At 46.8% G+C, this 21,998-nt stretch overlaps 8 protein-coding genes across 8 annotated transcripts; 5 read left to right on the top strand and 3 right to left on the bottom strand.

Annotated features, from left to right (window-relative positions):
- Positions 1-424: 424 nt before the first annotated feature.
- Positions 425-3,010, bottom strand: V1508DRAFT_120230 (uncharacterized protein). The gene is made up of 2 exons (XM_066935916.1): positions 2,176-3,010; positions 425-2,125 (listed from the first exon to the last, which is right to left on the bottom strand). Exons 1-2 carry the CDS (start codon positions 2,927-2,929, stop codon positions 696-698), a joined length of 2,184 nt encoding a protein of 727 aa, XP_066795922.1. The 5' UTR covers positions 2,930-3,010; the 3' UTR covers positions 425-695.
- On the top strand, positions 2,992-4,720 carry V1508DRAFT_417050 (uncharacterized protein). The gene is made up of 3 exons (XM_066940289.1): positions 2,992-3,367; positions 3,426-3,789; positions 3,840-4,720. The coding sequence occupies exons 1-3, from the start codon at positions 3,195-3,197 to the stop codon at positions 4,416-4,418; spliced, it is 1,116 nt and encodes a 371-aa protein (XP_066795921.1). The 5' UTR covers positions 2,992-3,194; the 3' UTR covers positions 4,419-4,720.
- On the bottom strand, positions 4,472-12,366 carry V1508DRAFT_417045 (cell morphogenesis N-terminal-domain-containing protein). The gene is made up of 4 exons (XM_066940288.1): positions 11,595-12,366; positions 10,719-11,540; positions 6,754-10,671; positions 4,472-6,699 (listed from the first exon to the last, which is right to left on the bottom strand). The coding sequence occupies exons 1-4, from the start codon at positions 12,258-12,260 to the stop codon at positions 4,792-4,794; spliced, it is 7,314 nt and encodes a 2,437-aa protein (XP_066795920.1). The 5' UTR covers positions 12,261-12,366; the 3' UTR covers positions 4,472-4,791.
- A 242-nt stretch (positions 12,367-12,608) lies between these two features.
- On the top strand, positions 12,609-14,083 carry V1508DRAFT_417043 (chitin synthase III catalytic subunit). Its single transcript, XM_066940287.1, has 3 exons — positions 12,609-12,743; positions 12,860-12,895; positions 12,953-14,083. The coding sequence occupies exons 1-3, from the start codon at positions 12,717-12,719 to the stop codon at positions 13,775-13,777; spliced, it is 888 nt and encodes a 295-aa protein (XP_066795919.1). The 5' UTR covers positions 12,609-12,716; the 3' UTR covers positions 13,778-14,083.
- Positions 13,994-15,691, bottom strand: V1508DRAFT_461746 (ribonuclease P 40kDa subunit-domain-containing protein). The gene is made up of 6 exons (XM_066942818.1): positions 15,466-15,691; positions 15,253-15,412; positions 15,137-15,199; positions 14,998-15,084; positions 14,391-14,943; positions 13,994-14,339 (listed from the first exon to the last, which is right to left on the bottom strand). Exons 1-6 carry the CDS (start codon positions 15,592-15,594, stop codon positions 14,135-14,137), a joined length of 1,197 nt encoding a protein of 398 aa, XP_066795918.1. The 5' UTR covers positions 15,595-15,691; the 3' UTR covers positions 13,994-14,134.
- Positions 15,692-15,777: 86 nt separating this feature from the next.
- On the top strand, positions 15,778-17,460 carry V1508DRAFT_370366 (vacuolar import and degradation protein-domain-containing protein). The gene is made up of 2 exons (XM_066937466.1): positions 15,778-15,876; positions 16,063-17,460. Exon 2 carries the CDS (start codon positions 16,064-16,066, stop codon positions 17,129-17,131), a length of 1,068 nt encoding a protein of 355 aa, XP_066795917.1. The 5' UTR covers positions 15,778-15,876; position 16,063; the 3' UTR covers positions 17,132-17,460.
- Positions 17,461-17,504: 44 nt separating this feature from the next.
- V1508DRAFT_120123 (uncharacterized protein) lies at positions 17,505-19,059 on the top strand. The gene has a single exon (XM_066935915.1). It carries the CDS (start codon positions 17,709-17,711, stop codon positions 18,933-18,935), a length of 1,227 nt encoding a protein of 408 aa, XP_066795916.1. The 5' UTR covers positions 17,505-17,708; the 3' UTR covers positions 18,936-19,059.
- A 410-nt stretch (positions 19,060-19,469) lies between these two features.
- On the top strand, positions 19,470-20,857 carry V1508DRAFT_354474 (Ssl1-like-domain-containing protein; the record flags this gene model as incomplete). Its single annotated transcript, XM_066936916.1, has 2 exons — positions 19,470-19,942; positions 19,999-20,857. The coding sequence occupies 2 exons, from the start codon at positions 19,470-19,472 to the stop codon at positions 20,855-20,857; spliced, it is 1,332 nt and encodes a 443-aa protein (XP_066795915.1).
- Between the last annotated feature and the right edge of the window lie 1,141 nt (positions 20,858-21,998).

Below are 21,998 nucleotides of genomic sequence, written 5' to 3'. Positions count from 1 at the left end.
ATTTAAACCGAACCACAAAACCCTCACATGTGGCTATATAGTTGAAAAGCTCTTGAACGGTGAGCGTATGAAATCGAATCTGCAAATAATAGACTAAGATTGTGCTGGCCCGGTAATGGCGGGTATAACTATTTTTTTTGTCAAAATGGAACATCGCCGCTGGAGCAAAAACTATTTGAACTATTTAAGGGTTGCGATCAAAAGTACAAAACGGCCATTGCACGGTTGCGTTGAAATCCTGTGTATTACACCCTTGCCCTGTTTTATTCGTATCATATGATTAGTCCGCACTGGGTTTAAACTAAACCTTAACATCAAAATTTTACCAGACCCTTAAAAGGTTAGTTTGTGCTAAACTGAAGCTGCTTCATGCGACTCTCATGTCGCTAGGGCTCGGGACCCAACACCGGTTTGCTCCCGTTTGGACAACGCGTTCGAAGGATCGAATCCGAAGATTCAGAAGTAGATGAAGCAGATGACAATAATCAGCATCAAGGATTTGTTCACAATTCGGAGGAGCTGGTTGAGCTCCATCAGTCTTATTCCCATGTTTCTTAGACATCATCTTATGATGAGAATGCGAACTTTGATACTGCCAATTTGGCCCTGACTTACATTTGCTACGGGACCTCCCTATTATACATAAATTCCGGATCGCAATATGCCAAAGCAATACCGACTAAGTCAATAAACAGTCATGTGCTTCGCTCCCCTGCAAAACTTTCTTTAGCTGGACCATGACCCTTGGCTTCTGGAATTGTTTCATCCTTTTCTGCAACTTTCACGCGCAGGACACTGGTTTTCGCCTCTTTCTGCGCTTGCACAGGCTTTGCCGTACCTTTCAGAGACTTTTCCGCACTCGGTCGCCTCTCCTTGGCAGCGTTAACTACCTTCGTAGCCTTCCGTTCCCTCTTCTCGTCCTCTCTCGTTTTAGCACGTTCCGGAGCCGAACCGGTCTCAGCAATTGTCTGGTCCGCTGCTTCCTTCACCTCACAAAACACATCCGACCAATCATCATCAATCCGACTTATTCCCTCAAGTCTCAGTCCCTTCCTGGATCCCCACAGCGTATCAAACGGCTCTTTCTCCTCAACAGCGGATTCATCACCGGCAACCTCAGCGGCAACGTTACATCGAGGACTAACAAAGCGAATGAACTCAACTCCTCGCTCGGCCACTCTTTCGACAGACGAGCTAGCCTCCGAATTCCAATCAGGAATAACCGGCAGACCTGTCCACGGTTCATCCTCAGTATCAAGTGCAGGTAGCGTTTCGCCGACCCCAGTCTCGATGATCCAGTCATACAGCGGCAATTCAAGAGGCGTGTGCGGTGGCTCTTGCAATCGCTTTTCTTTCGCTGTAATGAGTAAGTCGTCAACAGCTGGTACTAACATGCTTGTTTGAGAAAGGAAAAGATATCCGCGCATGTACAGTGGCAGGAAAAATTCGTGCATATCAGTTTGCGATGACTTGACATCGCTTTTCAGAAATGACAGCTCTTCAGGCACTGGCAAAGTCCGTTTGAGACCTTGCGAAACGGTGTTGGCAGAGTGTTCCGAAAGATACGACTGTAAAACGCGGAAATGTGGCGGAAAAAACATCGTACAAGACAATGACAGTTTGCTTTGCGTGAGGAAATACGTAAGACCCGTCTCGTTCGCAATCGGACAGAGCGAGATTCCGGCTAATGGTGCTAAATTTTTTGTCATTTCGGTATCCATTACTGAGCCCGAAAATCGCAACAAATGAAACAGCGTCCAATGGAACCAGTATTTACTCAGTCGCACTGTATCGGCTAAGACTATGGCATGAGCATGTTTAGACGATGGGACATGAGAGCGAATTGCAGCCGCGAAAATTGCCTCGCGAAGGGCATCTTGCTGCGCGCTAACGGCCGACGACGGTACTGACTGTAAAAAAATTCGCTCGCGGGGCCATGGCAATGTACGCTCAATGTAATTGATCAAACTTGGGTCTGCCGGGCCAGGGGCAAGGTAGATTGTAATGCGTGGTCGAGGGTAGTAGTTGTAGTAGTGAGCCTGGGCAATCGAATCCAGTAGGCGAATGAGTGATCCTGTGTGCGCAATTACCGGAATAATGATATCAAATGCATGACGCGACCAGTCTGTAAGCAATTAGCCTGCAACGTCAATCAGTGAAATAAGGAAAACCTACATTTGAGGCCATCGACACCCAAGAATGCAAGCCATCGAAGCTCCTCCATATCATGAGCCGGTAGATCAATTGGTGCCCAGTGTGAAGAGGGGTCTCCAAGTAAGGAATCAACAAGGTCTCCAAAGTTACCATTGGCCTCGCTCTGCCTCGACCAAATGGTCACGTCCGGTCGCAGAAATCTGTATGTAGTCTCCATAGCGGCACGTACGGCCGCTGGTGAAACGTCAAACATTGTCAACGATTCTGGTTCAACCGTGGAGTCTTCTCCCCGCACAGTCGGTAGCAACCGAGCCTGTTGATTCAACTTCGCCCTTCCATCGTGAATGAAAAGTAGTGACGAATTCGCACCGTTTGCTTTTGCAAAGAAATCAAGATTAACCGAATACGGACCCATGAATAACAGATGTACTGCCGGATTTCTGTAGGAAAGCTTTCTGCTTCCCCGCGTCGATAGTTCGAATTCGAATGCCAGATCATTAGCGAGTTGGATTAGGCGCGACGCGGCTTTGGTGCTGCCCGCAACAAAGAGAACCGAATGAGCATGAGCCGCTGCAGCCGTAAGTGAGTTGCCTAAGTGTATAAATGGCGAAAGGGCTAAGTGTTGCTGGTGACTCAACCCGGATTGGGCATGCCGCAACTCTTCAGTGATAGATACCATACGTTCTGGATATGCTGGTGCAGTAACTCGAAAGAAAACTATAAATGTCATAAATAACAATACAAGCAGCACAAAAAGCCGCTTTATCCGGCGCATGACTGCAGCGCTCTAGAGAGCCGAGCCCCTTACGGTTTCTCCTTCGTTGTCTTTAAGAAGACGCCTAACTTGACTTGATACATTGATTCCTCGTTTGGACGACATGCACACATCTTCGTCTGGCCGGGTAACATTTCGGCGTCACCGTTATTGGCAACCTTATTTTATTTCGACGCATGTGGATTTCGATTCCTGGTTCGAATCGGGATTTACGCAGTTCATCATAGCGGTGTTCAGCTCATGTACATTAATCGTTATTCTATAGATGCACATTACGTCTGACAATAGAACGAACATGACGACCGACACTGAAATATTCCGAAAAGATGCGGACGAGGGTGTTTTACGGGACGTGCATTATGTAGGTGACGTGAGTCAGTCTATGCTATGTCCAATTTGCTATTGCGTTTTCGTCGAGCCATACTCAACTACTTGTGGGTGTGTCTTAACATGAAGGTCTTTAACGACATCTGAGATTTAATGCTAACAATCCTAGGCATACGTTTTGCCGTACGTGTATTCAAGACGCACTAGATAAATCCTCCTCTGTCTGCCCAGTTGATCGAGCGAGTCTGCGCCTAGCCGATGTTCACCCGTCGCCAATCGTGTTATATAATATTATAGACGAATTACGTGTTTACTGCCGTAACAAGAAGAAGGGATGTACGGCAATACTTGCGCGGGCTTCGATTCGTAATCACGCGAATGATTGTGCCTATGCGCAGGTGAAGTGTCCACTCGAATGTTGCCATCAACTTATTGAACGCCGATACGTCGACTCGAAGGACGATCACAAATGTCTCCACAATCAAATAGAATGCGTGGGATGTTTAAAGTCTATGATGGATTATCAAGTTAATGTGCGTTTGATATCAATCGATCTTTGTATTTACTAACTTTCTCAAATTAGGATCATTTACATCAATGCGGCACACGCTCATTGCGATGCCCAGATTGTTTTGATATATTTGCGCCGGGATACTTAGAGCTTCATCGTCAAAATTGTGAGTATTACCTATGCCCAGCCGCATTGCATGGGTGCATCTGGTCTGGCTCCAAGAAGAAGTTATTGGCGACGCATGCACAGGATTGTCAGTATATCCTTCTCGCACCATTCAATATCAAATACAACACCATATGCCTTAAATTTCACGAAACCATGTCATCGTTCTTACAAGAGCTTAAATCGGCGGGTGACAATGTTGGAAATGGCGTCATTAGTACCGCCGCACTGTCTGCAATGGGTATCAACAGTCGTCAAGATCTGTACGATTATTTCCAACAGTATAACGCGGAATGGCAGAAACTATTAGCTCAGCTGGCTTCTCTCGACGATGAATTGAAAGATATCATAGCACGTGAAGCTGCTATTCGAGCGACTGATGGATTAGATGCTGCACAATCGTCAATTCGAAATTTGCGTCAGTTTATTCAAGCAAGCTCTGTGTCATTCAAAAATACCTCATCTGTCGTGGCCAGCCCAGTTTAACTTTACTCATATCTTGGCAGTTTGCTTTCCGCTGTAGTATAGTCTTCGTCTTCTGTGCTCTCAAAATAGCTGTATTATTTTACATCTTTTTTAATCCAACAGCAATACCAAAGTTTATAAACCCTCCGGCTACCATTGTCATTGACACAAAATCCTAAATATAGCATGACCCGAACCCATAAAGTAACACCCCATGTATCCTAACTTGGGCAAATACAGCATAAGCATTAGTTCGTGAACAACATAAGATGTCGTCATTATATATACTCCCAGTCCATAACCAACTCTATAATTTGCTATTTCTGAACCGCTATTAGCACCCCAACGCGCCAAAACCTCAGTTTAAGCTATACTTACACACTTATCTCCATATTCACTCCAATACATTGGTATACGCAGTGGGCTCCTCCGCAAAAAAGGAATTCAAATTATCAAGTGCCGCAACCATATGCGACAACTGACCATCCATGTCTTCTCCTTGCGCATTCGAGGCCATTGTATCGCTTCTTTCTAGACCAAAGTAGGAGCCTTTCATACCGCTTGTTGACGAAGAGCTTGAGATTCCAAACGCACCACCAAAGTACCCACCGTCCGCTATACCCGAGGCTAGTTGGCTTGGATTATGCCTCAAGTATTCTGGCGAATGATGGCTCCTGAACCCATATTCTTCACGCGAGAACTGTACATCCATAGATGGATCTAGTGTCTGGTACTCCGGTTTCGACACGTCGCATGAATAAAAGACCGCGTGAACGTTGTTACGGGTAATTGACGCTTTGACTGATGGATTTGGAACGGACCAGCCATCCTCATTGGGCACTCCAAAGTTGGTCGCAGATGCAGACGGACCTCCCAATGAAGCGCGTAGCACGTGCTTATCCATTTCCGTGCCAGGAATATAAGTCGCCTCATCCAAAACTTGCAGTGCTTGTTCAGCATATTCCGTCTGCAACAGTCGCAGAAGTGGAGAAATCAAATCTGCTCCAATAGCCACAAACTCTGGACGCCGCATGTCGATTAATGGAAATAGATACTTCAGACACTCCATCGTCTCAATTCGCACGTACTCGATTTTGTTGGACAAGAAACCCAATAGGCACACCATAATATCGGCTTCATTGTCCTCGAATATTGTCGCGTGAAGAGCATGAATTAGCTGTCGGACAAAATCGTTCTTCATTCGAAATCGGCCCTTGGCCAAAGAGGTCAATATCCGGGATATTATACTCAGGCCATCTTTATCAGCCAGGACCACAAGCTTTTCTGCCGCCAGGACCACTTCTGACGATAGTTCGTCTACGTCCAAGGCATGCATAAATCGAGGAAGATTCGCCAAGATAGCGTAAAGCAATCGTTCACGACCGCCAGTAATCTCATTGGGCTCAAACGCGTTCAACTTGTCGAGTACGTGCAATGTCTGGTGATATGACCTGCTTGACCGCAATCCCGGAAGTAGTACCCGCTGCAAGCCTTCAAACTTTCCTTCCCATTTCGGGGGAAACACAGACATAAACAAGCTCACAACATCAAGATCCGACAGTGACAATTTATCTAGTAGAGCTTCCAAGATAGTCATACCCTCAATGAATTCCTGCTGGTGAATTGTTTGCAGACATGCAACAGTAGCCCAGAATATCTGTGGATAATTCACCAGTTCTGCCACGTCAATCTGCGTCGAAATCGAGTTCAGAGTCATTAAAATCTGCATAGCAAAATTCTGAATATCTGGATTCACATCGGCAATAGTGTTCGACAGTCGTACAAGCATATCAGCAATTATATTCTGATCAACAGAAATAAACGATGACCTAAATATCTGAAACGATCGACACGCGAAATGGCGTACTGGACATGTCGTTGCCCATGTAAGTGCTGTACGGCTCCATTCTGCACGTAAATTAGGATATTTCTCCATGAAAATCTCGAAAACTTTCTTCGCCATGAAATCCATGTTCTTAGGCGTACGCATGGCTGCCTCGCTGATGTATAGATCATCGTATTGCCAGAGAGTCTGTGAATCCCGGCGACGAATAATATCAATAAATTCAGCAGTAGCGTTGTATCTGTCGCCACCCACATCCGCATCTGTTGACAAGATAAGCTCGTGGATCAGGTGGACAAGTAGCTCGCGAGCTTGCTCTTGAACAAGTTGGTTATAGTGATCCAGTAAGACGAAGACAACGTGCAGAAGTAATGGTAAGTGCTCGGACATTGCAGCCACAGGACTGACTAGTAGATCCACTAGTAAAATCATCGCTAATTGCCCAATCGAAAATCCGACCTACGATGGCGTTAGATAAAATCGTCATAACATCACAAATCTAGAAATTCATACTTGATGATTGGAAGGCGCTAAAGCCATAGATAAGTCAGCCACATATGGGAATTGGACTTCAATTCCCGGATACTCGCGAATCTCGCCACATGTCTGTAGCATACTCGTCGGTTGGATGTATGCCACCAAGGCTTCAACTAGCTTGGCACCAGCTGGGGTCGACGCAAGATAGACGACCACTTGCTTTCCATATTCAACAAACACTGGATCACGTTTCTCAACACTGGTGTTGATTAAAAAATCAAGAATGGCTCGGACATTGCCAAGATGCCGCGCTGATGCCAGTGTAACCCACAATGCTTCGATTTCAGTTTGAATCTTGCTACTGAATCTCACTGTGATGTCGAACAGATTAGCCATCACCATATACGCCGATGGTGAAGGGTCTTTCCCATTCGGATCCAGCTGCAGTTCCACCGTCGAGATCCACGGAATTAAGATACTAAGAATATCGCGGCGAGCAGCAGGACTCACGACACTGAAAAACATTGTCAATTCGGAGAATATTCCGTACTTCAGCTCATCGTGCTCGAGTGCAAATTGGTTCGATAAATTGAACTCAGCGCGTTTGTATACAGCTGTGGTTCTGTCGGAGATGCTAATCTCGTAATCTTGTACGTTAGACTTTCCAAAAAATCTCACTTCAACCGCCTTCAACAACTCGGCCGCTTTCAGTCGCACCGCGGACTTCTCGTCGCCTATTTTAAATAGTCCCAAAGCAATCGGTTGATGCACTTCGCACGGATAGTCGGTAACATCGATCAGAATGCCCGCAATTGCAAAGAAGTAATTCTCGCTTGCTCTGGCGCCTGGACCATCGCTGTAGCAGAACAAAATTGTCTTCGCAAGGATAGCCCTATGCTCTCGATTCGCCTTGAGCATATTCACAATAGCCCGACGGCCAACCGCATGCATCTTCTCCGCCGGACTTTGGAAAACTGCATGTGACCATGTGAATATTGCCGTGACATCAAAAGATATAACCGCAGCCTGCGATCCATGACTTTCAATTGTCTCTGTAAGTGGACCATCTAGAATTGATGCCATAGCATTCAAGGCGGCGAGCTCTAACTGTCCTTTCTCCACCTCCATTGACGCCATCAACACTCCTTGCTCCGCAACGTTTCGGCATTGCTCCAATCCACGTCGTCTCATCTTTTCGCTTCTCTCGTGTGCAACGTGTGCATACTGTCCATAACCACACCACTCCTCAATCATCTTGAATAACGACACGCGTGCTTCAAATGGCAGCCATTTTGTCGGACGCGATGTCTGTTGAATGCCCTCATATAATGTCTGCATCAAGCCGCAGAAATACCGCCGCAGTTTCTGGCATTCCCAGTCAAGTTGTACTTCATTGTGGGACAAGAAATTCTTCGTCTCCTTAATGAAAGTAACCAGTCGTTCCAGAACCCATGAATCGCGATATATCGACTCCTCTTTTAGAAAGTGTGACGTGAGTTGCAATACATGAGTAACAGCCACTCGCATACAGTCATGCTTCCGGTTTCGACGCCAGTGATGACCGGAAGGTGAATCAGGTGGTTGTCCGTTGCTGGCGGTTGTCACTTTGCGCCCATCTGACAACGATGCGATCATAGGTTGCAGGGAGTCAACAAGCGCTTTGTAGAGATTAATATTAATGCACCCTAATCCCGCAACGGCCGCTTCACGGAGAAGACCGTACTCAACCTGAAGCAGCGGAATCACGATCTTGAACAGAGCTCTAGCCGATGTAATCCGATTATAAGGAATTGCAAGGGGTAGTGGCCCTTTGCGACGTTGTGGAGTCTGGGACGGCGATGCTCTTGAGTCTTGGTCGTCTGTGGCTGTGAGCGTGCAGCAAGCAACAACTAAGTACAACTTCCACTGCTCGATGAGTACTTCTGGTCTTGTCCGCATACTATGCTTTTGGTAATTTTCAAGTGAATGCAACGGCGACGATATTTTGTGGTGAGTATCTGCAATGTCAGTCACTGATCGGTGCAAATGCAGCAGTCTCCCGCAGACACTGTCACGACACAACGCAACAGGCATTGGAAATTTTGCCAAACATGTAGTCATGAACTTTGGAAACATGCGAAGCCACAGTGCCGAATCAATGCCTGATTCAGACTGAGCAAGACGCACTAGAACTCCAAAGCGCCCGGACTCGTTGCTCTCTTGCAATAAGTGCGTTAACCGCATTTTCTCCGCTGCCGACACATTATCCATGATACTCTCGTGGGATGCATCGAGCGAAAGAATGCCACAGCCGTCTGGTGCCTCGAGAACGTCAATTATACGTGACATATGTCCATTGCTGACGGGTCGTTTCGGCTGCATTTTTAAAACTTCGACTTGTTCGTCTAATGCGGAATCGAACTCCCGTATCAGCCTGAGTACAGCAACAGCATATAGTCGCACGGCCCTACTCTGAGAGCACAGGAAGAATAGTCCATTGCTCTCTACTTCCTCAATTACTGACCACACTGACGTCGTTTCCATCTCCTCGCCCCTAGAAGAGTCTGTGGACGTTGGTGTGACTGTATTGGCGGTGGCTCCGTTCGCGCCAGCATCTCGATGCTCAGCTGTTTTCTGCCGAATCACTCCAACCCAAATGTTGAGTAGTTCGACATACAGCTTAAGGGTGTTTTCAACGTTTGTCAAGGCATCCAAGACCCCATTCTCGGCGGATGAGGAGTACCGTTCTTCGTAGTTAAAGATGAATCGAGCGAAACCGGTTACGATCGTCTGTACTGGATATTTACCGCCTTTGGCGAGACTTTTCAAGGCATGCACAGCGGCTTGCGAAACACGACTATCCGGATGGGCCGTTCCCTTACAGAGAATTTCCACAATTCGACCAAAACTCACTGATTGTGGAATGCATTTTGGAATCGCCTCAAAGACTGTCAAGAGAAGCTCATAGTTGGCATGCAACATCTCGTTAGAGCTATTGTCACCGCTCATATTCACGTTATGTGAAAAGGAGAATGCCGAACTCGGTGTTTTCGGAGTATGTGCAAGCTTTTCGTCCAATACCGCTTGTCCTCCAAAATTTGAGTCGCAAATGAGCATTATCTTGCCAAGCAGTGAAGAGAATTGATGGTAATACTCTTTAAGCAACGGATTCATTGGGATCTCAACAGTATTTGGCCGTTTCTCTTCTGGTTCTATCGCATCTTGGGAAGACTGCGCTGCTGCATAAAATGGAGGCGGCACACCACCAATCTTGTCTGTGAGGATAGCAAGAAATGACCTGATTCCCACGAGCATTCGCTCTGGGGAGAGATGATCTGCTGCCATATCATTCTCGCCCATAGTCATTAATGTCTCGCTGCTTAACAGCGGAAATATAATATTTTTGAGAGCGTACTCTGGATGGCTTGATCCAATAAACCGAATCATCTGAACGCATCCTTCCACTACTCCTGACTCTGCCGTCAGCCATGGCTTTTTGCCACCTACCACGAACAGCGCCTTGGTGATACTATCTAGCCGCTTTATGGCATTGTTTAGTGATTCCGTACATCGATACAGATATACCCATAACAATCGTGTTATGCCTGTAATGACAATCGTTTTGCAATTGCGATCTTTCAGTTTGCTATAGTTGGACTCAATAAGTTGAATCCAGTTCTCCGCGAAGAATTCCGCAGGCGCAACGCATAAAAGTGTGCAAGACAGCTGGAATGCACTAATCCAGTACCTCTGCTTAGCAACTAATGAGAGAGCACGCGGGTAAGACGTCACTATGGCGTTAACCCACGTTGGATGATTAACTTCTGCAGTAACAACTCCCGCAATTGGCAGTAAGAGCTGGTTCATGACATCGCAATACGCCTGCTTTATTCGTTGACCGTGGGACATAGAAAAGAACTTCGATATTGACTCAAAAAAATCCGCTGAGTCTTCGAATGCATCCATCGGGTAAACCTTTCCGGTCAGTACTAGTTGATGCCACTTCACGATTATTAACTTACTTTTAGCTTAAGATACTTCATCCCATGAATTATCAGCTGCACGTTTATCTCCTGCTCCTTAGATATATTCGCCTCACCCTTTATCTTCTCCAGTTCGGCAATAAACCGATCACTCACACTTGCAAATCTCATATGCGACATCTCACCTAACAGTTCGGCAAATAAATTCCAGTTTGCTGTTCGTACAACGCTTGTCGTCAGTAGATTCGGATCAGTAGACTTGATCTGTCTGAATACGATTTCCTCCAGTTTATTGCCCATGTCTTCACCAAGCACTTCCGCGGAAGTCTGCTTGACAACTTCTATGAGAACCCGACACAGAATATGGATTGAAACCAAACTTTTTCGATCTGCCTGCAGCGCATTATTGGCCTTCTGTGGTGATAGCAATGGCGGTGGAGCAATACTGTGCAATGTATTGTGATGCCGATGCAGGCCTATGTTACGGCCATGGGGTCTCTGTGTAGGTGTTGCAGGACTCTGCGTGGATTGCTGCCGATATATAGGAGATCGATCTGACAAGCTCTTACTGACTTTATGCCGCAGGCCACTCCCTGGTGCTTGTAAATCTTGGTGGTGTTGATGAGGTATCGTCGTTTTCTCGCGTGCAGCCGCACTTGCAGCATCTGACTTTGACTTCCTCCAGAACATGACAGCGTCGATAACTGGTCGTGGTTTCTGCCGTGCAATGTATCCAAGCGATGCAAGAACCTTGTCAAATACTGGATCAGCTCCTGCGGCTAGAAGCGAAGAGATTGGTGGCTCATCATCTGCTGAGTAGGACAGGCACATTGTGAGCTTCTTTTCGGCATGACGAACAAACTACCACAATTGTCAGAGTATTTTCACCAACCCATTACATTAATTACAACATACCTGTGTGAAAACAATATGCAACGCATATTCAACGGGAGAAATCGGCTCATGTACTGAGCTTACGCCGCCTAGTTGCTTTGTAGTACCCTGCGGCCGCGACGGCGACATCGGAGACCCATGCAGAGGCTGGTGCCGTCGCGCTGCTGCATTTCCAAGAGAGAACGACCTCGGGAGCTGAGGTCGATTGAGTGATAGCTGACGCCGAGTATCGGCACCCGCATTTCGCTGAGGGGTAGTCGGGACCTGCGATTCCGCGGGTGGACTCTGAGGCATAGACATCGGCACACTGTATGGCGATGGACTGGGCGGAAACGACGATGGAGCGAATGTAGTTTTCTGAGTCGGTTGTAATGGCGAAGTCGAGTCTGTGCTGGCAGAAACGGATATGGTCGACGCGTGCACGCTAGTTGAAGGCCGAAGATCAGGGTCGCGAATCGGAGACGAGTTTATTGGGGCAGCTGGGCGCAAACGACGTAATGTCGGCGCAGACACAGAATTGGTCATCGGCGGCCGTGGCGGGCTATAAGATGGAAAGTCCGCAAAGTCAGGCGTCACAATCTCGCCATCCTGAATTGAGTGCTGAGCGAAGGCACTGTGCTCAGGCTCATTGTCCGACTGTGGGTAGTAGAAAGGCTGCTGATGAGGCTGGACGTCGGCCATTGGCATCTCAACGCAGCCGTACAGGGCTGTTCAGCGACACGATATAAAATTTATGGCGTTTCTGCTGCGTCGCGACAGATATGTTGTATGTTGTATGTACAGAATCTTCGACGATTTATCACGATGTTTGAACGATTCTATGTTCATACCCAAGAGCTTCGAGACTTTAAAAGTACCCTAACCCTAGTTTCCTGTACTTATTCTGGGGGCATATTGGGACGTCGCATACCATCATGCTGAGTACGCGGCATTGTGTCGACATGGTGGGGTTCGACTGTGCACCCCACAATAGCTGGGAGAAACTCTGGCAGGGCTCGAAAGCTTCTTTTGTTGTTCGTTCGAACCGCCTCCAAGGACGCGCCATAGCTTCTCCAGAAATTTAGATATATACATTTGTATTTTCTGCCGTCAGTAAGTTCCTGAGAACTCTTTCCAGAGTGACGGTGCCTCTTTCGGCTCACAATGATGACAAATTATGGTAACTTCAACGTAGGTATTCGTTTGTTTATCGCGAGATTATTTTTGGATACTCTGTCAGCTTCCTCTCACAATGCCTCCCTCGCTAGGAACGGTCAAGAGAATATTCCTCGCTAACAGTCAATTAGACATTTTGCTACTATTCGAATCTACCTGCGTGTAATGTGTGTACTTTTCAGTAAAACAGTCGTGGAATATTGGCTATATACTTACAGGTGTAGCTGTTCGACGATGTCGTCAAGTATTGCCCTCTAGTAGGTTTCGAGACGGTCACGGGCTCCGATTTAGGAAATCTCGGTCTAATACTACTATGCTTTTTGGCTATAGTGCTCAGTATCCTCTTCATCATATTTGCCCAGCGTAGGTCAGGTGCCGTTGGTCGCCGGGAGATGCAGATTCTATTCCTTTCCTACATCATAGTTTCTATTTCGGCAATCTTCGCAAGTGGTGGATTTATTAATAATAGACGAGTCTTGATCTGGTTCAGTGCAGTTGAGATTGGAAGCACAGCATCAACAGCATGGCTACTATTTGTCAACGCTGTTGTTGCTTATCAGTTGCTGCCCGACGGGGGCTTCTTATCGGTAACCCTGACTTTCTTATCTGGTCTCGCAGTCTTTATCGGTACCGGTTATATTGCACTGGATAGTGGATTTTTGTGGACGGGTGAATTCACATCAAATGCTTCCAATCCGGGGTTATTACGGAACTACGCAGTATACACAATTTACCTACTATTCCCAATTGTCGCGATCGTGGCCTATTTCCTCCTTGAAGTCTATCTCGTCGTACGTGTTCTCCGAGAGCGAAAGCCATTATTCCTACTTATCACGGCATTGCTGTTATTCGTCATTGGTCAGATTTTCGAATTCGTCGTATCAAGGTATATCTGTTCCCACACGAGCGGTAAAATAGATGGATCCCTATTTGCCTGCTTATTCACGTTGCTGAGTTTCGGAGCTATATGGGCATTCTGGGAAAGCATAACAGAAGATGAATGGGCTGGCCAGGCCCAAGGATGGGAGGCCGAGATGCGTGAAATATAAACTGGGCAACAAACAATAGCGCGTCCTCGATGCTGGTGGCTACCTGTTCTCTGTAATTTAGAATATTTTGGTGAATTTTGTTCTTAGTCATTAGTTTGGCGTATCTTGGGATCGTAGTTTATGTTGCGGATAACGTGCGATTTGGATAACGGAAACCTCGCAGGGAATCAATAATTAGACATGGGTTTGTTAATTGAACAATTTGAACGAAGAATTTTGGTATAATTACATTTCAGTGTATTCAATCGCGCTCCGGGTATTGTCTAATGCCGACGTGACTAATTGCAATTATTTACAATCATAGCGTAGATCCTTGAATGTAGTCTTAGGTATTTACATCGAAAACATCACTTCGTGTTAGCTATGGGAATCGTTACTCCCCACGACTTCGAATGCCAGTAAACTTCTTTCTGCGTCACCTAGCTCCTCTGGTTTTATAACGATTGTATAGTCATTTTCCCCGCCGATTAGATATGAGTGTTCGTCAGAGGCCCAGCTGACCGGCGCATCTGGAAATCCGTAAACAGTCATGGCCGCCCATGACGTGGCCGGCAGATATTTCCTGACAAAAAATCAGTGCACATACCAAGCACCATTAGTAGCTCTCACTTACAATAAATCATCGAATATTTGTTTCGTCATTTTCGATGTTAGAAACCCTTCTATGCAGATTTTGACAACCTTCTCTGTCTGCGGATCCGCCGTTCCTTCGGCATCCTCGTCGTGAAAAACTGAATAGGTCGATAACAGCGGATCGATCATCCGTCGATACTGAATTCGCTCACTCTGTAGTCCCAGTAATGATGTCCATTCGAGGATATGTAATAGTCCCTCCCTGATCACTTCATCAGCATAATCCTCTTTGTCTTTTTTGCTGATAGAATGATATGAAGACTCTGCAAGTTTGATCGCGCTGTTACGTGGAGATAATTGTGGCACGATTACTGGGTTTTGAATATGAGCAAAGTTATATAATTGCGGATACGCAGTGGCTTTGAAGTAGTCAGGAAGAGGTGGTACTGTTGAGGAACGATCACCAGAAGAATATACGCAGATGAGAAACGGAACTGGATGTCGGAGAGGCGAATTGTCAGCGGCTTTGATTAATTTGTCAAATCCCTTGTGTCCAGGTAGAAAATTGGGACTTCGTAAGTTCATTTCGACATCTGCAAAACGTCAGCGGTTATGCATGGGTTGGTGTATTTGGTGTATTCACTTACAAAAACGTGACTTGGAAAACCTTGAAGTCTTCCCTTGTAATCCTATCCTTTCATACGTTTCTTTGCGTAGAGACAACCTTAAAATTCCTTAGATCATCGATGGTAAGTATCGGATCTTAAGATTCGGAAGTGAACATACCATTATATATACAATACACATCCTCTGTATCAATCTCTGCCAATGATAATACTAAACAATTATCTACCGTGTCAGGTCAGTGTGTGAATACCTTTGCGAAGTTATCGTCCTGCTACCTTTCTTAATATATTGATTCAAAAACTCCGGCTTAAAAAATGATCCAAGCGGTGTAGTCGTGTGGTAGTACCGCCAGTCTTCCGCAAACTTTCTCCCATTCAGTATTGGTGACAAGCTAACGGCACCTTCATATGCGCTAGTCGGCATTATTATATCTACCTGCATTCGGCGTTAGTAAGTATTGGATCAGATCATAACAATACAATGCGGACCCTTCGGTTGAAGTGGTGATTGACTATTATGGTATGCGGTCTCCTATTCGCGTCCGATGTACTCGTGCATTGTGTAACATATACTTTTGATGCAGCCTCGCGTTTCGAGAGACTAAACGACGTAGACATTCTCCAGCTTCAAGTTCCTGATTACCAGGACCTTATTACATTTGATTCGAGCTTGAAAACAAAATTTAGATGATGAAGCCCTAAGCCTATGCACCTGGCTCACAACGAGTCACACAAATCGACGTAAATGCCAAATTGCAGATGCGCAGTCACAAAAGAGCTAGTCTGTCTGCCAGCGGTAGACGCATCGTTAACTTCCTCTAGTTATCTATTTTTTTATCTATTTGCACTCACGTCTAACGGCCCCAATCTTTCAACGGGACTAATTACCATGTTTTGAATGTAAGTTATCATATGATATTCTATTCTACATAATTTGCCCATACAGCTTCTATGGCTGTTGCACGCGATTTGGTTTGCAGATTGGAGTTTTGCCCTAAATAGTCCGGTCCCGATAGCCGACCGTAACTCCATCCTCCAATATGCACTGACGTGTTTGAGTACGAATCTGTACTGACAGTCATGTAGTATGCGTAATATCCATTTGTACGCAATTCCGACATCGCAGTCACTGAACAGCCATCCAAACCGCAGCAGTCCTTTGACAATCAGTACACCAATACATCGGCCAGTCCTGGAGCGCGCTAGCTCATCGGTTTCTACCACGGCCTCGACAGTTCCACAAATTACAACTGGCTTGCCTTTATGGACTAGGTCCGACGAATATTTTCCTTCCTCGTCCGCTGTCTCCCTCCCAGTCTCGCCTGAGTCATCCGTGGACGGTCACGATATTACTATTCCAGCACGCGGATTTCAATCAGGTAACAACGGTTATTCAGCAATGCCTCCTGTGCCAACTACTGAACTGGTAGAGGAGGAGTCCTCTGCTCGAAAGAAGGTGTGCGTGGCGGCTGCGTTGTCATCGTCGAGCAAGACAACTAATCCTTCTGGTCCTACTATTGTCTCTTCCCCTTTGCCACTTCCGCTGGAATCCGCGAGTGATCCCATTCACACTCGTCGTGCAGTGGCTGCATCATCTTCTTCGTTTCTTCGCTCTGGATCAAAATTTATGGGTACTCAACAATCGGGTCGTTCAACTTATGAAGTGCATGTCGAATTGAAGCATGTGGACATGGCGGAGTCATTCATTTGCGGCTATCTGCACATCCAGGGACTCACTGAGGACCATCCTACTTTAACAACATACTTTGAGGGACAGATGATAGGCCCCAAATATTCATTCATCACGCGGCGAAGGGATTGGGGTGCGTCCGAGAAGACTGACATTGCACACTGGGCGCGATTTCCTTCATGGCGCCCTCTCGCAAAGCAGGCTAAGAGACCGGACTACTGCCATGTCAACTTCGAGCAGCGAGACCATATATTTATGAGATGGAAGGAATGTTTTTTGGTGCCAGATCACAGGGTCCGAGATATCAATGGCGCCTCATTTGCCGGTTTTTATTACATCTGTTTCAACCAACTCACCGGATCGATCTCAGGGCTGTATTTCCACCAGAGCTCAGAGAAGTATCAGCAATTAGAACTATCGCATGTGAGTGATCACGGAAACTACTATTCATACGAATTCCGATGAAGTATTCGTACGGCGTTATTTTGTTCAAGATGGTAGACATTGCTATGTTTTTGTTAATGTGTGCAAAAGTTCGAACGTGATTGGTTGTTTGTGAGTAAATTTTCTGGGAGGGAGGCGTAGTGTTGGAATTTTTATGGTTACTATGTACTACGGGCTGTTACATTTGTGATTCTCCATTGGTTTCGAGTCTTTGTTAACGTAAAGGTATATATACATCTACACGAGTTTTTTCATAGTTCTTTAAATATTGTAACTTTCCTCGTTGTTTGTCGTAATTTTGTCACTGCCACGTTTTACTAGCTCTCGTTATTATAATTAATATTTTGATGCGTTAAATTACGGAAGCACACCGCTTGACAAATCCAGGCGTGTGCTTGACAGCGTCCGGGCATTGCATTGATCACCAGTGTCACCTACATATGAAAGGCGTAATCGAATGGTCCACTTTCGACACAACGCGATCACGATTTATTTCTCGCAAACGAGCCAACTCCACTTCGCACGACCAGAGCAACAACTTTAGTGAACGCGTATATTGTTTACATTCGCGTCGCGTCTGTGCAGATACCTCGCGCTCATGTCGTCAGTACATCCGCACTCGCCCAGGCCCGACGACGACGATGTGCCGATCGACCCGCATATGCTTTACCATGCCTCGTCCTCGTCCCTTGGACACGACGAGGAGGATGTTATGCTTGTCGACTCACCACTAACAGGTCCCGATGAGCCGTCGCCGACTCCTTCCGGTACGCCTGAGTTTGATATTGATATTCCTACGTCCATTGCACCGCCGCCTAGTCGCTCTACGGAGCCCAGTCAGATATCTAATCTGAGCCACCACGCAGCGCCAAACACAGCCTCGCTCACGTCTACGGAGCAAGTAACTGTCTTCCATTGCCCAGTTCCGAATTGCACCACCAAAACATACGCCAAGCGAGGGCGGCGTGCGATAATCCGGCATCTCAAGACGCGCAATGATTCTGCTCACCACGCAGCGCTAGAGCATTTCGGAAAACCAAGACCGGCAATGACGAAGCAAGAGCGGTCTCGCAAGACGTCTGCGACATATCGTGAGAAGCACCACATGCTCGCACAACAGCAAGCAGCAGAAGCAGGAGAACCATATTTGGCGCCTTTATATAATCCTGTGTTGGTAAAGAAACATGAGGCCTACGTTAGAAAGAAGATTAAGTCTGCGTTGGCGTCGGTGGAACGGCCGGCATGGCCGACTGCTCCGGGAACGAGCGTGGCGGATTCAGTAGCAACATCTCTGTTGCAGCGGCATCTGAAGAATATGGAAACTAACGTGTTATGGGTACTACAAGAGATGGATAACAGTGTGTATTTTCCGCCTGGATCAGATATTCCTGCTATGCTATCTCGAGATGACGGGGAGTATTATAAACGACGATTGCGTGATCTGGAAGACCGATTTCCCGCAAGAGGAGAGCAGATCCGAAAGGCCGCCGTGCAATTGGATAGTTCTGAGGCGCTTGGCCGTGCGAGTATTGAATTCCAGGTGTGGAAGAAACAGGATGACATGGCTCGCGCCAAGCGACAGCTGGATCGGGAACGATATGAACGCGAATGTGAGGAGGCCATGCGACGCATAGAAGAGTATGAAAAGGAGCGGACAGAGGGAGGAATCGAAGAAAAGGTCGCGATCGAAATGGCTAAGTGGAGGGAGAAAATGGGAGACAAGTTGAGAGAGCAATGGCGGGCGAAGCAGAGAGATCATGATCATAGCCTCGATGCAGAGCAGGCTGTTGCTGTCGCTGCGCAGGCGATGGCAGTGACTCATTGACAGGGAACAGTATTAGGAGTTTTGGGCAATTTTGTACAGTGTGAATAGTGTATATTAATATTTTATGGTTATATTTTCGTATAATGAATTGTTGTGTATGAGATTTGCGAAGGCTTTCCGACATAAAATCCTGAAGTAGATCTCGACATTTATGTATAACGGAAGAGCCCAATAATTTTTCGGATCTAGTGCTAAATAGCTTTATGGCTGAACGTGGAATCTACACACTAAATTTGTCGAATTTCGAAGTATCTTACCGCAGAATATAGCGAGTCATTCACTAAGGAAATTGGCGATCACTATCTCTTGCCTCTGAAAACACTAAACATATCTACCCGTGCTTCTCACGTCCACCACCACAACGTCGGCTAGCGACTCTAGGCACAAATCATGTCCGATAGCGACGATTCCTACATCCAACGGGCATCATCGCCAGACTCCGATTACGGTGGCTCAGGACTGACTTCGGTCGGCCCCAGTGGCAGGTCAATGCGATCGACGACTCGCACCAACGGTGCTCGACCGGTCTCTAACATGGAGCTCAGATCGACGGCCGGAGGATATATCTGGGAGGACTCAATTCAGCGATCATGGGATGTTGTTCAGGAAGATGCTGGTGGTAGTTTGGCTGGTGTTGTTGCAGAGCTCGTTCAAGCTGGCAAACGGAAACGATTACATTACGACACGACACCATTACAACGTGGTATTATACGGCATTTAATTTTGGTTTTGGACTTGAGCATGTCCATGTCAGAAAAGGATTTACGACCGACGAGATACCAACTGAGCATTTCGTATGCGATTCAGTTTGTGACGGATTATTTTGAACAAAATCCAATCTCGCAGCTAGGAATCATTGGCATGCGTGACGGTCTGGCAAATTTGGTATCCCAGTTAGGTGGGAATCCGACAGAACACATTGGTGCGTTGCAAGCGCTCCGGAAGCAAGATCCGAGTGGTGATCCATCACTTCAGAACGCGCTGGAAATGGCTCGCGGAGCACTGTAGTAAGTAGACTTAGCTGCAAGCACAGAGTTACCCACTGATGGCAAAATCAATTTAGTCACGTTCCATCGCATGGTACTAAAGAAGTAGTTATCATTTTTGGCTCGCTTTTATCTTGTGATCCTGGAGATATTCACAAGACTGTTGGGACTTTGAAAGCAGAGCATGTTCGAGTGCGCATAGTTGGATTAGCAGCGGAAGTCGCTATCTGCAAGGAAATATGCAGGCGAACTAACCAAGGTGATTCGACGTCTACCTACGGTGTGATATTGAACGAGCAGCATTTTAGGGAATTATTACTGGCTTCTTGTACACCGCCAGCGTCCACCAAGGAAAAGTCATCTGCATCGCTGGGGTCGGATCTAATGCGGATGGGATTTCCAAGCAGGATCGTTGAGACGTCGCCATCATTCTGTGCTTGCCATTCGCGACTGATTAAAGGTGGTTATATTTGTCCTCGTTGCAAAGTCAAGGTGTGTTCGTTGCCGACGGAGTGTCCAGCGTGTGGGCTGACTCTCATCTTATCGACTCACTTGGCGCGTTCGTACCACCACCTTATGCCTTTACGGAATTGGGACGAGGTGGACTGGAATGATGCCAAGAAGGTAAGCTCATGCTTTGCTTGTCTGTTGCCATTTCCCACGGCACCGTCCAGTGTTCCTAGGTTTCGGGTGAGTGTGTCTGGCAGTACGACCAATGTAACGGCTACGGCGGCATCAGCCATAGCTACTGGCGGTGCATCAGGTCGATTTCGGTGTCCATCTTGCAGGCAATTGTTTTGCATAGACTGTGATCTCTTTGCGCACGAGGTTATGCACAACTGTCCTGGATGTGAAGCTGCCGCTGGAGGGCGAAAGTTATCGAATGGCCAGGCTGCTACAGAGGTGAGTATGGCGACGACCAATACCTATGCTTGAGATGACTATTATTATATATATATATAAATATTAAGGCGTTGTATACTGTGTACATATATTACATTTAGGAAATTGTATATAGATTTGCAGATATTGGATGTTTGTGTATTCATCAAGCTGAGTTTTGATGACGGACGTGTATAATATTTTGGAAAATAACAGCTTAAGAACTCAACACGCGGTGACGTTATAAGTTATGCTCATATTAGTTTCTTATCAGATGCGTTACTCAAGAACTTGTGTTGATCAGCCGTACCATGAATGTAAGACGAGTCATACCCACCCGCCGTTGCGCGTCACGTGATTGTTGTCGTGGCAACTCACTTATTGCCGAGTTCCACAGAATAGGCAGGCGGAACATTGAGCGCGCGGCTGAGACTCAACAAACTTTGTGCGCAGAGGTCCCAGGGCAGATGACCCGATCTGCGATGCTCATCGGCCACCGGCACTGCGCCCCGCCCGTATCCAAACGCCAACAGAATACCGTAAACACTCCGCCCTGCAATCTTCACCACTATCAACAATCATCGACCAAGAAATCTCAACAACGGGAGCAGCATTGTCGCAGCACACAGATTGCCGCCCATTTTCCAGCAGGCCACGATGTCCGTGATCTCCGCGTCGTCCCACGACGACGACGAGGCAGATTCGCAGCTCATCCTTCCGCTAGCGCTTCTTGACGACCTTGCTGGCTACAACCAGCCGACCACTCCACCACGCAACAAGCAAATCCTGCCACTCCAGGTGGACACTAACATAGCCAACGTGTCCTCGGTCTCGCCCACGCGGGCTGAACGTGACGTCATGATTATGCAGCTTGACAACCAGGCAAAGATGATTGAGCTCCAGAAAAAAGCTCTTCTTTCTCAGGCACTGAGCGACGGAGATGCCGCTGATAATGATGTTTTCGTGCAAACCTCGCAGAACTTGAATCCTGGCGAAACTGCCACGTCCGAGATCATTAGGCTGAGATGCGAGCTGCAATCGGTCCAGCGTCAGTTGAACCTTATCAACGACGTTCCCAAAATGTCAAGTGCTCGTGTCGACACCCCGTGGAACTCATCCGCGATGTATGATGAGAGTCACCAGCCAACATCCTCACTCGGAACTCTCGTGACGGACGATGTCCAACTCTCGTCGG

The sequence above is a fragment of the Lipomyces doorenjongii genome (genome assembly GCF_038497915.1).
Source record: "Lipomyces doorenjongii strain NRRL Y-27504 unplaced genomic scaffold V1508scaffold_23, whole genome shotgun sequence".
NCBI lineage: Eukaryota > Fungi > Ascomycota > Lipomycetes > Lipomycetales > Lipomycetaceae > Lipomyces > Lipomyces doorenjongii.
Note: the sequence above shows the minus strand (reverse complement) of the source record. Positions and strands in the feature narration are given on the sequence as shown.

Bases quoted from the DNA above. Each gene is read 5' to 3' on its own strand.
- V1508DRAFT_120230 (XM_066935916.1), bottom strand. From the start codon at position 2,929: ATGCGCCGGATAAAGCGGCTTTTTGTGCTGCTTGTATTGTTATTTATG. The intron at 2,126-2,175 runs GTAGGTTTTCCT...AATTGCTTACAG, and splicing joins GGGTGTCGATGGCCTCAAAT to ACTGGTCGCGTCATGCATTT.
- V1508DRAFT_417050 (XM_066940289.1), top strand. From the start codon at position 3,195: ATGCACATTACGTCTGACAATAGAACGAACATGACGACCGACACTGAA. The intron at 3,368-3,425 runs GTGTGTCTTAAC...TAACAATCCTAG, and splicing joins CCATACTCAACTACTTGTGG to GCATACGTTTTGCCGTACGT. The intron at 3,790-3,839 runs GTGCGTTTGATA...TTCTCAAATTAG, and splicing joins TGATGGATTATCAAGTTAAT to GATCATTTACATCAATGCGG.
- V1508DRAFT_417045 (XM_066940288.1), bottom strand. From the start codon at position 12,260: ATGCCAATGGCCGACGTCCAGCCTCATCAGCAGCCTTTCTACTACCCA. The intron at 11,541-11,594 runs GTATGTTGTAAT...CAATTGTGGTAG, and splicing joins TGCATATTGTTTTCACACAG to TTTGTTCGTCATGCCGAAAA. The intron at 10,672-10,718 runs GTAAGTTAATAA...CTGACCGGAAAG, and splicing joins TGAAGTATCTTAAGCTAAAA to GTTTACCCGATGGATGCATT.
- V1508DRAFT_417043 (XM_066940287.1), top strand. From the start codon at position 12,717: ATGATGACAAATTATGGTAACTTCAAC. The intron at 12,744-12,859 runs GTAGGTATTCGT...ACAGTCAATTAG, and splicing joins CAAATTATGGTAACTTCAAC to ACATTTTGCTACTATTCGAA. The intron at 12,896-12,952 runs GTGTGTACTTTT...TTACAGGTGTAG, and splicing joins CGAATCTACCTGCGTGTAAT to CTGTTCGACGATGTCGTCAA.
- V1508DRAFT_461746 (XM_066942818.1), bottom strand. From the start codon at position 15,594: ATGTCTACGTCGTTTAGTCTCTCGAAACGCGAGGCTGCATCAAAAGTA. The intron at 15,413-15,465 runs GTCCGCATTGTA...CGCCGAATGCAG, and splicing joins ATCACCACTTCAACCGAAGG to GTAGATATAATAATGCCGAC. The intron at 14,944-14,997 runs GTAAGTGAATAC...GACGTTTTGCAG, and splicing joins GTTTTCCAAGTCACGTTTTT to ATGTCGAAATGAACTTACGA.
- V1508DRAFT_370366 (XM_066937466.1), top strand. From the start codon at position 16,064: ATGCGTAATATCCATTTGTACGCAATTCCGACATCGCAGTCACTGAAC.
- V1508DRAFT_120123 (XM_066935915.1), top strand. From the start codon at position 17,709: ATGTCGTCAGTACATCCGCACTCGCCCAGGCCCGACGACGACGATGTG.